Here is a 13,364-nt window from a genome sequence, read left to right on the forward strand (position 1 = left end):
GGGGGGGAACTTTGTTCAACCCTAGCAGGAGAGGGAGTGAAGAAGGATAAGTTTCCACCGTCTCTAACCTGGGAATGGGGTGTCAGAGGCAGAAATTGTTGGAGAGGTTCATTGACTGTGAATGGAATATTTTGACAGATAGCTAAAGAAGAAAAACAAGCTGTTTCCAATGTTGCCTTTTGCATTCTAAAGAAACAAAATATCTGAAAAATATCTGAAAAACGAAAGTAATTTTCCTTTGTTGGACTTGCCTAAAAAAATGGATACAAATAGAAGTTGCCTCCTCTAGAGGGAGCTTGTCAAATTGTTGCTGCAGTACATTTGAGGGCTCAACAGATGTGAGATTAAGACCGTGGGAACAGGCTTTTCTGACCTTGACTAAAGATGAGTTGGAAAGAAGACTGGGTGCTTGCCTTATGCAAGACAAGTGCCCTGCTGGAACAGATGCATGAGAAGATGGACTTGATGAATGAGAAAATGCTTCCAGGTTGATGGACTAGATGGAATGGACAGTAAGGACTGACACGATCCGAGACCAGGAAGAAGGGACATTGGATGAAGATTGGAAGAAAATTTATAAAGAAAATTTTCTATTTGGGGAATTGGCTAAAAATTAATGAATATTGGGGAAAATGTTGGAATGAAACTATATGACTTTAGCAGAAATGATATCAGGAGTAATGTATATTTGATAACTAAGATTTAAGCTTTAAGGTGTTCTAGGGTAAGATAAGGTTAAATTAATTAAGGTAATGTGAAAAATAGAATATGGGGAAAGATGGAAAGGATTTGTTGAGTTAATTATTAGATTAAATTAGGTTAGGATAAATTTTTTAACAAAAATTGAAAAAGATGGAAAGAATTTGCTGAAATAACTAATTAAACTAGAATACAAAAAGGGAGGTGTGAGGAAGTCAATGAAACAAGCAAATGGAAGTTTTAGATATGTAATTTGGGATTTGTGTTGTTTTCTTTTTTCTTTTTATCTTTTTGTTGTATTGTTGTATTGGTTTTTGTGTTTTTTCTTTTCTTTTTGTCTATTATAGTGTTGTTTTTTAATGTTTTTTTCTTCTTCTTATAATTCTGAAAACTACTAATAAATATTATTTTTTTTAAAAATAGACAGTGTGCAGTCAGGTGGGGTCTCAGGTAGTGTACCAGATGGAGCTAGTAGACAGCCACCCTGGATCCAGAATTAACCTGAGCCTCCGGGGACAGCTGTGAGCCCCAAATAACTCTCAGGCTGTGCATATGGGAGGAGCTAATAATATGGGAAAATTCACTATCCTGATTTGGGGTTCTGGTGCCAACTTTCCACATGATCTCCACACTTTATGCATTTCTTGAAAAGCATAAGGCACAGCCATAGGGAAGCAGCATCCTTGCCACTCAAGTTATCAATTAAAATTGAAAAACCATCGCCATGGAACCTTAAGGTGTATATGCAGATCTAGATGTCTATATTACAGCACAAGACCAGTGGAAGGATCCTGATTGCTGACACCTTCATAATGCAAACTTGCACTGGCAGAGCAAGAACAATGCCATGCTATAAACTTTATCTGTATTCAGAAACACTGATCGTTTTGAAGCTATAGAACAGAATCTGGCCAGGATGTCATTAAAGAACAGAACTGTACCCAAGGTACTATTTTTATTTCAGAGAGCTTGCTATGCACCATGGAAAAGGGAGAGTAGAAATCAAAGCTTGAAGTCTGGTATCCTCCTACATTTATTTTCCTCATTCTTTTCACTTCACGTATATTCCTGTTCCAAACCAAAGGATGTGTTTCTGATGGCCTGCCCTGCTTGCTTTAGGAGGAAATGAGAAGCATCAATAGGACTCTGTCTTTTACTCCTGCCCAAGACTGTTCTGAAACTGCAGTGTAGCTGACTGCCTGGCTGATGATTCATGGGAAAAGAATACAATTCCTCTTTACTTTTCTGCAGTTTTGCCAACACAACGCAACAATGGTAACGCTAGGGAAAGGGGGTCATTTACTACGACTGTCAAGAGGAGTTGATGGAAGATGCCCTATTTATAGAAACACGGTACCAAACACAGTTGCACTCTGTAAGCATAGACATGCCCCCACTTCTGTGTGGGTGTGGAATGCTTCCTTGATTCTGAAGCTTGTTAAAATGCTCACAGTATTAAAATTGTTAAATATACTGTTTGCCCCGTTTTCAGAATTACATTCTAGAATCACAGAATCATAGAGTTGGAAGGGACCCTGAGGGAGAACCATATACAGTCTTACCTCAAAAGTCAAACAGAATCCATTCTGGAAGTCCGTTTGACTTCCAAAATGTTCAGGAACCAAGGCGCAGCTTCCGATTGGCTGCAGGAAGCTCCTGCAGCCAATCGGAAGCCACGGAAGCCATGACAGATGTTTGGCTTCAGAAAAACGTTCACAAACTGGAACAATGACTTCCGGGTTTGGAGCATTTGGGAGCCAAAACGTTTGTCTCGCAAGACGTTTGACTGAATGCCCCTTGAGTTTGTTGGAGGAAGATTGCAATTGCAGGAAGTGCAATTTTGTGCACATCTTATTCTACCCATCTCCAACGAATGCCCGGTTTAAGACAGTGTTGTAGTTCAGACATTAATTATGATATCCTACCCAGAGTCGGTCACGACTGGACCTAATGGTCAGGGGTCCCTTTACCTTTACCTTAAGGTAAAGGTAAAGGTACCCCTGCCTGTACGGGTCAGTCATGTCCGACTCTAGGGTTGTGCGCCCATCTCACTTAAGAGGCCGGGGGCCAGCGCTGTCCGGAGACACTTCCGGGTCACGTGGCCAGCGTGACGAAGCTGCTCTGGTGAGCCAGCACCAGCGCAGCACACGGAAACGCCGTTTACCTTCCCGCTATAAAGCGGTACCTATTTATCTACTTGCACTTAGGGGTGCTTTCGAACTGCTAGGTGGGCAGGAGCTGGGACCGAGAGATGGGAGCTCACTCCGCCGCGGGGATTCGAACCGCCGACCATGCGATCGGCAAGCCCTAGGCGCTGAGGTTTTACCCACAGCGCCACCCTACCTTTACCTTAAGCAGGGCTTAAATCACAGTTTTCTCAGTTTGGATGACACCAGAAACTATTGTCTAATAAACCTTGCTACCCTTCTCAAAGCTTCGTGTGTGAAAGACAGCTCTCAAATTTACAGAATGATTACCAAGAGTTCCCAACTAATATGTGTGAATGAAGCATCAGTCCCAAATGGAGAGCCAGTGTGGTGTAGTGGTTAAGAGCGGTAGTCTCGTAATCTGGGGAACCGGGTTCGCGTCTCCGCTCCTCCACATGCAGCTGCTGGGTGACCTTGGGCCAGTCACACTTCTTTGAAGTCTCTCAGCCCCACTCACCCCACAGAGTGTTTGTTGTGGGGGAGGAAGGGAAAGGAGAATGTTAGCTGCTTTCAGACTCCTTAAAGGGAGTGAAAGGCGGGATATCAAATCCAAACTCTTCTTCTTCTTCTTCTTCTTCTTACATGTAGATTTACTGTACTTGTATAGCACCTTTCTTCCAAGGAGCAAAAGGCAGCATACTGTACATAGAATCATAGAATGGTAGAGTTGGAAGGGACCAAAGGGTCATCTAGTCCAACCCCCTGCAATGCAGGAATCTTAGCTAAAGCATCCATGGCAGATGGACAACCAACCTCTGCTTAAAAACCTCCAAAGAAGGAGAGTCCACAACCCCCCAAGGGAGACCGTTCCACTGTCAAACAGCTCTTACTGTCAGAGAGTTTTTCTGTATGTTTATTCAGAATCTCCTTTCTTGTAACTTAAAGCCATTTGTTTGAGTCCTACCCTCCAGAGCAGAAGAAAAGAAGCTTGTTCCCTCTTCCATGTGACAGCCCTTCAGATATTGGAAGATGGCTATCATATCTCCTCTCTATCTCCTCTTTTCCAGGCTAAACATGCCCAGCTCCTTCAGGTGCTCCTCATAAAGCTTGGTTTCCAGACCCTTGATCATCTTGGTTTTCATCTAAGTTTTCAGACTTTACACCAGGCTATTGCGGACAACCGCTTTGATCCCAAATTATTCTTCCACTAGCCCAATGGGAGAGGGAGGCTATTTCTCTCCCCCATCTCTCACCATACCTGTAAGTGTATCTGTGAAAGCAGCAGTAGAGAGGAAGAGATCGTGTGGAGAAGTTAGTTCTCTAAAACATGACCTCCACACAATTCCAGTTAGCACACGTTCCTGGAAGCAACTGCAGGGAAAGGGGTATAGCTGTTGGTTTATGAACTGCTTACTGGTTTGTGCTGTTCAAACTCAAATCAGTCTATAAGATCAGGCTATTTGCTTCCCAGGTAGCCCAAACTGAAAAAAGCCCCAACAGAATTACGTACAGTAAGAATATCACAGTTCCTCTAAGAAATTCTGAAGACTAACAGCATGATCTTAGCCATGACAACTCAGAAGAAAGTTTGCTGAATTTCCTGGGGCTTGTTGTTGTTGTTGAGTCATTTAGTCATGTCTGATTCTTCATGACCCCATGGACCAGAGCACGCCAGGCACTTCTGTCTTCCACTGCCTCTCGCAGTTTGGTCAAACTCATGCTGGTAGCTTCGAGAACACTATCCAACCATCTCGTCCTCTGTCGTCCCCTTCTCCTTGTGCCCTCCATCTTTCCCAACATCAGGGTCTTTTCCAGGGAGTCTTCTCTTCTCATGAGGTGGCCAAAGTATTGGAGCCTCAGCTTCACGATCTGTCCTTCCAGTGAGCACTCAGGGTTGATTTCCTTAAGAATGGATAGGTTTGATCTTCTTGTAGTCCATGGGACTCTCAAGAGTCTCCTCCAGCACCATAATTCAAAAGCATCAATTCTTCAGCGATCAGCCTTCTTTATAGTCCAGCTCTCACTTCCATACATCACTACTGGGAAAACCATAGCTTTTACTATACGGACCTTTGTTGGGCTTACTCCCAGGTAAATAGGATCAGGAGTGCAGCTTAGGGCAAAAAAACTACTGAAAATGTTTCTTTGAGAACTCAAGACTGGGTGGGAGAGAGTTCAAATAGGCCTCAACATTCTGCATACATTTAGTGGTGTCCAGAGGCTGCTTCACCCTGGACCCATAGCAAATGAACCCACAGGACTCAAAAGAAGACCAACAGCTGAAACCATTCTCAGGGTAACCTGTAAAAACATATCTCATGTTGAGTGTGTGTGAGGGGGTGTTCTCCAAATCCTTAGTGTTAATAGGCTCGTATTAACTTTATCTTAAAATTTACCAGGGATTAATTCATATTACTTAAGATATGCATGCTTCAGACTGCACAAATCTAAACTAATGGCTAAGGGACTGAGCTGCAACCTTGAAAGCCATCCATGAATTCACTAGGTGGCCTTCAGCAAGCCACTCATATTGGCACCATATTGCTTGTTACAATATGGTGTCAATAATACCAGTCTAGTTACCAAATGATTGAGGCAATGTGCTTTGAAGACCCTAGAGTCCCACACAATGGCTGAATAATTATTATTGCAGAGAAACAGATTGTTAGGTCCAAGTCCCCTTCATTTCATACAGTGTTTCAATTTTACCTGGTCCATGGAGACGGGAGAGCAGGAACAACACAAAAACTCATCACAGATGCACAGAATTTGGAGTGACATAGAATAGGACAAGAGCACAGCTTTCCAATGGCCCAATTTCTGACTGTTTATTTTCCCAGCCAGCATACTGGGGGAAATAGTAAGGGGTGGATGGCAGTTTCAGACCAGCTACAATGTGCACCAATGTCATGGCTACACCTGTCAATGTGGGGGTAAGGCAGGAATGCTGGTCCCAAACTTGGCTAAACCTTGAGTTGACATTCCCAAGACCCCTTAATGGTGTCCTTAGTGAGAAGCCAAGAGCTCACCTAAACTTACCTTCTACTAAAGGTCTTGCCCAGAGCCAACCAGAACAATTGTGACAAAAATTGAGAGCATTTTAAATGGATCAATGAACACTGCAGTGGGGGAAGGTGAAGCCCCTACTCTGCTGATCGTATATCGAGTAAATTCAGCTGGCATAGTTGATTTGTCTTTGGTTAAATGGCAAAGTCCAGAATGACCAAGCTGACCAGTTGCACTGGAAATGTCCCCCAAGCTCTCCAGCAACCCTCATCCTTGCTGAGGCAAAGGATACAGCCCAGCCCAGCCCACCCCCGGTAAACAGAACCCCAGGGCTATCCATGCTTTGCAGGCTGAATTGATAAAGAAAATTCTTAATCTTAATTACTACAATTGCTCTGCAGAGCACAACAAGCAAATATCACTGTATGTGTAAGAAACTGTCCATATTTGCTGGCGCTGTGGGTTAAACCGCAGAGCCTAGGACTTGCCGATCAGAAGGTCAGCGGTTCGAATCCCCGTGATGGGATGAGCTCCCATTGCTCGGTCCCTGCTCCTGCCAACCTAGCAGTTCGAAAGCACGTCAAAGTGCAAGTAGATAAATAGGTACCGCTCCGGCAGGAAGGTAAACAGTGTTTCTGTGCGCTGCTCTGGTTCACCAGAAGCAGCTTAGTCATGCTGGCCACATGACCCGGAAGCTGCCTTGGCGAATAAAGCGAGATGAGCGCCGCGACCCCAGAGTCGGCCACGACTAGACCTAATGGTCAGGGGCGCATGGAAATGCCGTTTACCTTCCCGCCGGAGCGGTACCTATTTATCTACTTGCACTTTGACATGCTTTCGAACTGCTAGGTTGGCAGGAGCTGGGACCGAGCAAAGGGAGCTCACCCCGTTGTGGGGATTCGAACCGCTGACCTTCTGATCGGCAAGTCCTAGGCTCTGTGGTTTAACCCACAGCGCCACCCGCGTCCTTCCCTTTACCTTTACCTTTACCTTTATATAAAAATACAAACCTAACTTTTGGAAAATCCAAAGATACAGCAACATAAACCAATGGCAGACCTGCTGAGGATTGTTTTAAGGCCAACTGAATATGATTTCAATTAATATTGCAGGCTGTTGCAGACGGATTCGTTTCCTTAGCAAGCAATTGTGTTATAGGGTGTGTTTTTCCCCCTTGTTGCTGTTTAGTCTATTTCTTTTCCCCTGTCTGGAAGGGTCATAACAGGGACAGAATAATTTGGTGCATAATCAGCTTCCAGATGCTGAAGGCAGCACTAATTGCTGTGGTTCAACTTGCCATTTTCTCCATCTTTTTGTGTCAGCTACAAAATGCAGGCTGCACCTGAACGTAATGTTCCTCTCTAAATAGTTCCGTTCTAAACAGCTCTCTTCTCCTTGTCAGTCACAGACCATGGCTTGCTCTCAAATGCTTTTGTTTCCCACAACCAGCCAGGCACTAGCATGGAGATCTGCTTCATCTTCTATCAACTGCTTGTGCAATGTTAGAAAGAGAATCAGATCCCAGCGAATATCAAAGGACATGCTCACCGAAGAATACTTAAAGCTGTGTTTCACACAGCAATTAATGCCACACCAAGACCCGATCTGCACTCTACATTTAAAGCACTATGATACCACTTTAAACAGTCATAAAGGTAAAGGTAAAGGGACCTCTGACCATTAGGTCCAGTCGTGACCGACTCTGGGGTTGCGACCCTCATCTCGCTCTATGGGCCGAGGGAGCCGGTGTTTGTCCACAGACAGCTTCCGGGTCATGTCGCCAGCATGACTAAGCCACTTCTAGCAAAACCAGAGCAGCGCACGGAAACGCCCTTTACCTTCCCGCCGGAGTGGTACCTATTTATCTACTTGCACTTTGACGTGCTTTTGAACTGCTAGGTTGACAGGAGCAGGGACCGAGCAACAGGAGCTCACCCCGTCACGGGGATTCGAACCCCGACCTTCTGATCGGCAAGTCCTAGGCTCTGTGGTTTAACCCACAGCACCACCCGCGTCCCTAAACAGTCATGGCTTTCCCCAAAGAATCCTGGGAAGTATAGTTTGTTAAAGGAGCTGAGAGTGGTTGGGGGTGGGTCTCTATTTTCCGTACAGAGCTACAGTTTCAGAGTAGTTAATCCCTCTCCCCAGCAAGTTCTGTGAACTCTCATTCTGTCAAGGGAATAGGGATCTCCTAACAACTTTCAGCACCCTTAAACTACTGTTTCCATGATTCTTTGGGGGCAGCTGTTTAAAGTGGTATGATAATGCTTTAAATATATAGTGCAGATGGGTAAGGCTACTGTCCTATTGGTACTGTGGAAAAGCTTGTAACAGAACCAAACACATATTTTCAATAAAATAAAATAAAATAAAAAGTAGAAATGCAAAACAGTAACATCTGGAATGTTTATCAGGACTATATGACTAATTAAGAAATGCAGTATAAATATTAGATCATCACTCCCCAAACTTCAGAGCATGGGAAGTCACCCCCCCAAAATATAATGATTATTTGGCTTTTATTATTGGATTATAATTTTGAATGTTTTAATGGATTCATTGGATTGTTAAATTGGAAAACTTAAAAAATATTTTTTTAAAAAAGAAAAGAAAGGCAAAACAGTACGGTGTAAAGTGCATACAGAAAGCAACAGCTAAGTCTTAGATTTTGCTTTTCAAGTTTCACATTTGGGGTTCCGGATGTTTGGTAGGAAGAAGCTTCAAACCATCAAATTATAGATATAATGATCTTCCGAAATGCTTCCTGCCTGCTCCAGCCAAGGTTGTTTATAACATTTAGCTCCACTCCCACGTTGAGGGAGTATGACAAATAGCTTTTCCCTTTTCAAGGGTCTTAATGGGCGCTGTCCTATGCGTGACTTTTCTGAACTGGATCTCTCTGGAACATAACAAGCATCATTTGCAAAACAGCGAGTCCTGCTTATTCTATGATTAGAGGAATTTCCTTACATAAACTGCAGGGCTGACATTTTCTTTCCTACTGCAACCAAACATATAAACACCCTCCTTCCCTAAACTTTTGCTACCACAAAATACATGCCTATAAAAAAATGTAATTAAAACTTTTTTCTTGAAACAGTGTAAGAACGGAATTACATTACTACTAGTAACATCACCACATACTACTTACCATGTAAAGATAAGACACAGCAACGTAGATATTAAAATCAGAACTTGGTTAAACATTGCAGACTGTGTCCGTTGGATGGCTCTATGGAGATCATTCTAGATTAAAAGAAAAGAGATGCATAATGTTCAGAAATGCTTTTTATATTAAATATTAAATATACCACAACTAATCTAACTTTTGTCAGTATTTCATATGCAGATATACAGTCTGGATTCCATGTTTTGAAGCACTGCAGTTCTGCAAAGGTTCACATTTTATTTATATATAAAATCTTATTTGCATTTCTACTGAGGCATTCAAAATAGCTACAAAGAAATACAGCAAAAACCAGCATACCATTTTTTAAAATAAAGCTCCCAATCAATAGAACAATCACTCTAAAATACAAACTGAAACAATAAATTACAGTAAAACCAACCAGTCTAAATGAAAAGAATCAAATAATCAGATTAAAAGTCTTTTGAAATAACAACTTTGGCTCCAATCCTGTACATACTCACCTGAACTCAACGGGACTTACTTCTGAGTATGCACGTAAAGGATTATGTTTTTGTACTGGCAACCAACAAGAAAGAGTGCTAAGCATGGACTAGGAGCCAAGTATAGTTGGTATTTGCTCAAGAAACCATCAGCTCCAACAGTCTGGAGCCAGAAAAAAATAACCAGCGAGGCAAAGGGATTAATGCTGGACCAATAGTTTTATTATAAACATAGGCAAGGCACTTGTTTTCCTGAGAAGGGAATCTAAGTAAACCACAGGGAGGTAAAACAGAAGGCTGCAAATTCCAACAATAAAACTACTTCAGCATTTGAATGGAAATTCAAAAACCAATTAACCTGATGTATTTGGATTTAATCCAAATTACTCCCATCCATTTTCAGTGGCACTTCACAGGCTGGAATTTACGTGTTGCGGCTTAAGCAGACTAATGATCTAGGTTTGTGATTTGTACAGATAAAAGTACAGAAATTTGTTGTCATTTTTCTTAAATAAATCCTTTGTTATACTTACAATCATATTCTCCAACGCATGTTTGGCAAGCCAGCAATTTAAAAACACTGGGATAAATAAGTTTCTTAATGCAGGGCAGAAAATCTGAAGGAGAATGCAGAAAGACATTAAATGTATTCAGCTAACTTTGCCAGTAAAACTGCACTGAATGCACAGAAACGGTAGTTTCATTTTAAAAGATCTAATTTCAAGCCTTATTGCAATGCCACAAGTAAGAATTTACCTCAGCAGAGATAACTTTTGAGATATTTGTTCTACTCTCTTTTCACCCTTGCGGGGGGAAAAGATGGAATCCTACTAAGCACATTTACCAGGAAGCTTTTGGGCCAATCTAGATGTGTGCACAAATGCTTTATAAACATTTGTGAACTGAGATTAATGCAGTCCACATGGAAATGCTACTGTTTAAATAACTTATTTATACCATTTAAATAACTTCCCTTTATGCCAGTGGCTTTCAACCACTGTGCCGTGGCACCCTGGGGTGCCTTGAATGATGGTCAGGGTTGCCGTGGGCAACACTGGCCTCTGTTCCTCTCTTACGGTTGCCATATTTGAAAAAGTAAAAACCAGGACATCACAAAAATTATTTAGCTTTTTTTTTTTTTTTTTTGCTTTTTTATTTTAGGAAACCCCCTAAATTGCTGAGCTTTTAAAGACAAGCCATCTTTCCTTCCCTCCTGCATCTGTTGGCCTCTTGGGTCTTTGCTTCCTGAAGGCTTGCGTGACTGTTTGTTGCTACAAGCTCCCCAGGTAATGGCGCCTCTGGGGCTGGCCAGGAGGTGCTTCCCAGGCCTCTGTGGGGCAATGTGAGGAGACACCTCTTTTGGGGGCAGGAAGGGCAGCTCAGAGACCAGGGGCAGCAGCAGCTGTCTGGAGGACTCCCAAGGAGAGGGGAGAGGAGAGGAGAGGAGGCTGAGGGAACACTCCACAAGGGATGGTGTTGGAAAAGGGGTGAGGGGCTGCCAGCTGCGTAGGCAAGGGGTGCCATAACTGAGCTCCTTAGCCCCACAGGGGTGCCGCAGAAAGAATGTCATTGGTCAAGGGAGCCGTGGACCGCAAAAGGTTGAAAACTTCTGCTTTATGCGATCAATCAATTAAACTGATTTAAGAACATAGTAATGAAACTTCAATATAAGTACACTCATACCTCAGGTTATAGACACTTCGGGTTGTGCGATTTCGGGTTGTGCACCGCGCTGAACCCAGAAGTTACCGGAACGGTTACTTCCGGGTTTTGGCGCATGCGCATGTGAAGAAGCACTGAATCGCGACCCACACGTGCGCAGACGCGCGTGTTGCGGGTTGCGAACATGCCTCCCGCACGGATCACGTTCGCAACCCGGGCGTCCACTGTATGGAGGTTTTTTTAATAGACAATAACAAATGTGAGAAATATAGGGTGGGCTTCAAAGTTGCACTATTACCAACATTCCACCTGAAGAAGAATCTCACTTTGCCAGATGGAATGATACCCTCCCTCTCCTCTCCCCTCCTGCCATTTTGAGGTTTCTGCAGCCCCTTCCCCCAAACCAATTTAGGCAGGTACAGAGGGAAAAGCACTGTTGTGCAAGCAAAAGTCTTTGCACGAAGCTTCTGCTGACAGGGCTGCTGAGGTGAATCCTGCCCAATATTTATAATCCCCCTTTGACCCTAGGTGCTGAGCAATTATTACATTTCAGAAAAGCAAAAGTAGGCTAAAAACTTACAAACCAAATTAACAATGTAATAAGCACAAGTTGCTGTGAGGTGGGGGAACCCAAATGTTTAATAATGAAGAAAGAAGAGGAAAATTATATCAGATTGAAAATAGCCTCAAAAATAAATTATTTCCCCCACTAATTAAAATTTGCTTCAACCAACTCAAATTAGGCCTACCAATTAATCAATCAAAATGTGAGTTGATTCAACTAATTGAAGCTTGTAGCTTTAAGGGAAATAATTACAGGATCGCGCATTCAGCCTGAATTCTAGAATTTGTACTGCTTTAAAATAACTTCACACTTAACCCAGATTGTGTGTTAAATGGATGAGACTTACTGTAATTATGAAAGGGATAGCATTAATAATTTCCAACAGGAAAGGCATCCGCACAACTTGTTCCCATAGGTTTCCCTTGTAAAAATGAAGGCAAAAACAAAAACACAGCACTATCAACCGTTAATATTTTGCACAGTGACAACGTGGGGTATGCAGTGACACACAGAGTGATGCACGCAGCGAGTGACATAATACAAAATTATGCAAATACACTCCACATGGGGGGGGGGGGGGAGTTAACTGGAAAAACTACCAGATTGTGTCTAATGCTAGGCAGGCTCATCAATATTTCCAATGAACCTCATTTTTTAAAAACAAATACAAAGAAACTCTCCTACTTTTTCTTTCATGCTACAAATTTAAACAAACAGAAATTAATTATCTTTATTTAGAAGCACATTAACAATTTCCAGCTGGTTACTCAGGAATGGGCAATTACTATTAGGAAGTTAGGAATGGAACTCTCTAACCGTAACACTGGAGGCATTGGCTAAAGTACCACAACACACAGGAGCTTTCTCTCAGTGTTAAGGGACACCCCCAAGCATTCCGATTTTTAAAATCCACAAGGAGCTGGAAGCTTTGAAACAGCACTGCTTGTAACAACCTTTAAACCATGGGTAGGCAAACTAAGGCCCGGGGGCTGGATCTGGCCCAATCGCCTTCTAAATCTAGCCCGTGGACGGTCCGGGAATCAGCGTGTTTTTACATTAGTAGAATGTGTCCTTTAATTTAAAATGCATCTCCGGGTTATTTGTGGGGCATAGGAATTCATTCATTTCCACACACACACACCCCAAAAATATAGTCCAGCCCCCCACAAGGTCTGAGGGACAGTGGACTGGCCCCCTGCTGAAAAAGTCTGCTGACCCCTGCTTTAAACGCAACTAATAAAACCTGTTTGCAAACCCATTTGTTTTAATGGACAGAAACAGAACTGTCCCATAAGAAAGTGGCTTACTTTCAGGACCAGTCTAACACATTTTGTTGCCTGAAGCAAGAAACAAGATGGCACCTCACTCTTTCTGAGTACATCTGATTGACTAGTGTAGGACCTATGGCAGACATACGTAACTCTGATCTCCAACAGATGCCAATAATTGGGGCGGGGGGCCTCAGAAAGAAGGGGGGCTGCCCCTGCTTCCCCTAGCATCTATCGCCAAGGGCAACTACCTCATTCCATCTAATGGTATGGTTAGTGCTACACGATGTCCATCATCACCCCTGACCTGCAGATATGTTGGGTGAGGATGATGGGGGTTGGGATCCTGGGCAATCTGGAAAACCCCAGGTTCCTATAGATATGGAA

At 42.9% G+C, this 13,364-nt stretch overlaps 2 protein-coding genes across 9 annotated transcripts in view; one reads left to right on the forward strand and one right to left on the reverse strand.

Moving 5' to 3' along the window:
* KCNT2 (potassium sodium-activated channel subfamily T member 2) overlaps positions 1–13,364 on the reverse strand; it is a 236,073-nt gene that overhangs the window by 108,616 nt on the left and 114,093 nt on the right. For all 8 annotated transcript variants that reach the window (XM_081012068.1, XM_081012066.1, XM_081012063.1 and 5 more), the window contains 3 exons: positions 12,056–12,130; positions 10,016–10,099; positions 9,004–9,098 (listed from right to left, as the gene is read on the reverse strand). In XM_081012068.1, the coding sequence (XP_080868194.1) occupies positions 9,004–9,098; positions 10,016–10,099; positions 12,056–12,130 (254 nt within the window). The remainder of the gene's footprint in view (positions 1–9,003; positions 9,099–10,015; positions 10,100–12,055; positions 12,131–13,364) is intronic.
* Positions 1–13,364, forward strand: part of LOC308480537 (sterol O-acyltransferase 1-like) — a 308,289-nt gene that overhangs the window by 9,239 nt on the left and 285,686 nt on the right. The gene's annotated exons all lie outside the window — the stretch shown is intronic.

This window comes from Podarcis pityusensis (genome assembly GCF_964106645.2).
Source record: "Podarcis pityusensis genome assembly, chromosome: 6".
In the NCBI taxonomy this organism is placed as follows: domain Eukaryota; kingdom Metazoa; phylum Chordata; class Lepidosauria; order Squamata; family Lacertidae; genus Podarcis; species Podarcis pityusensis.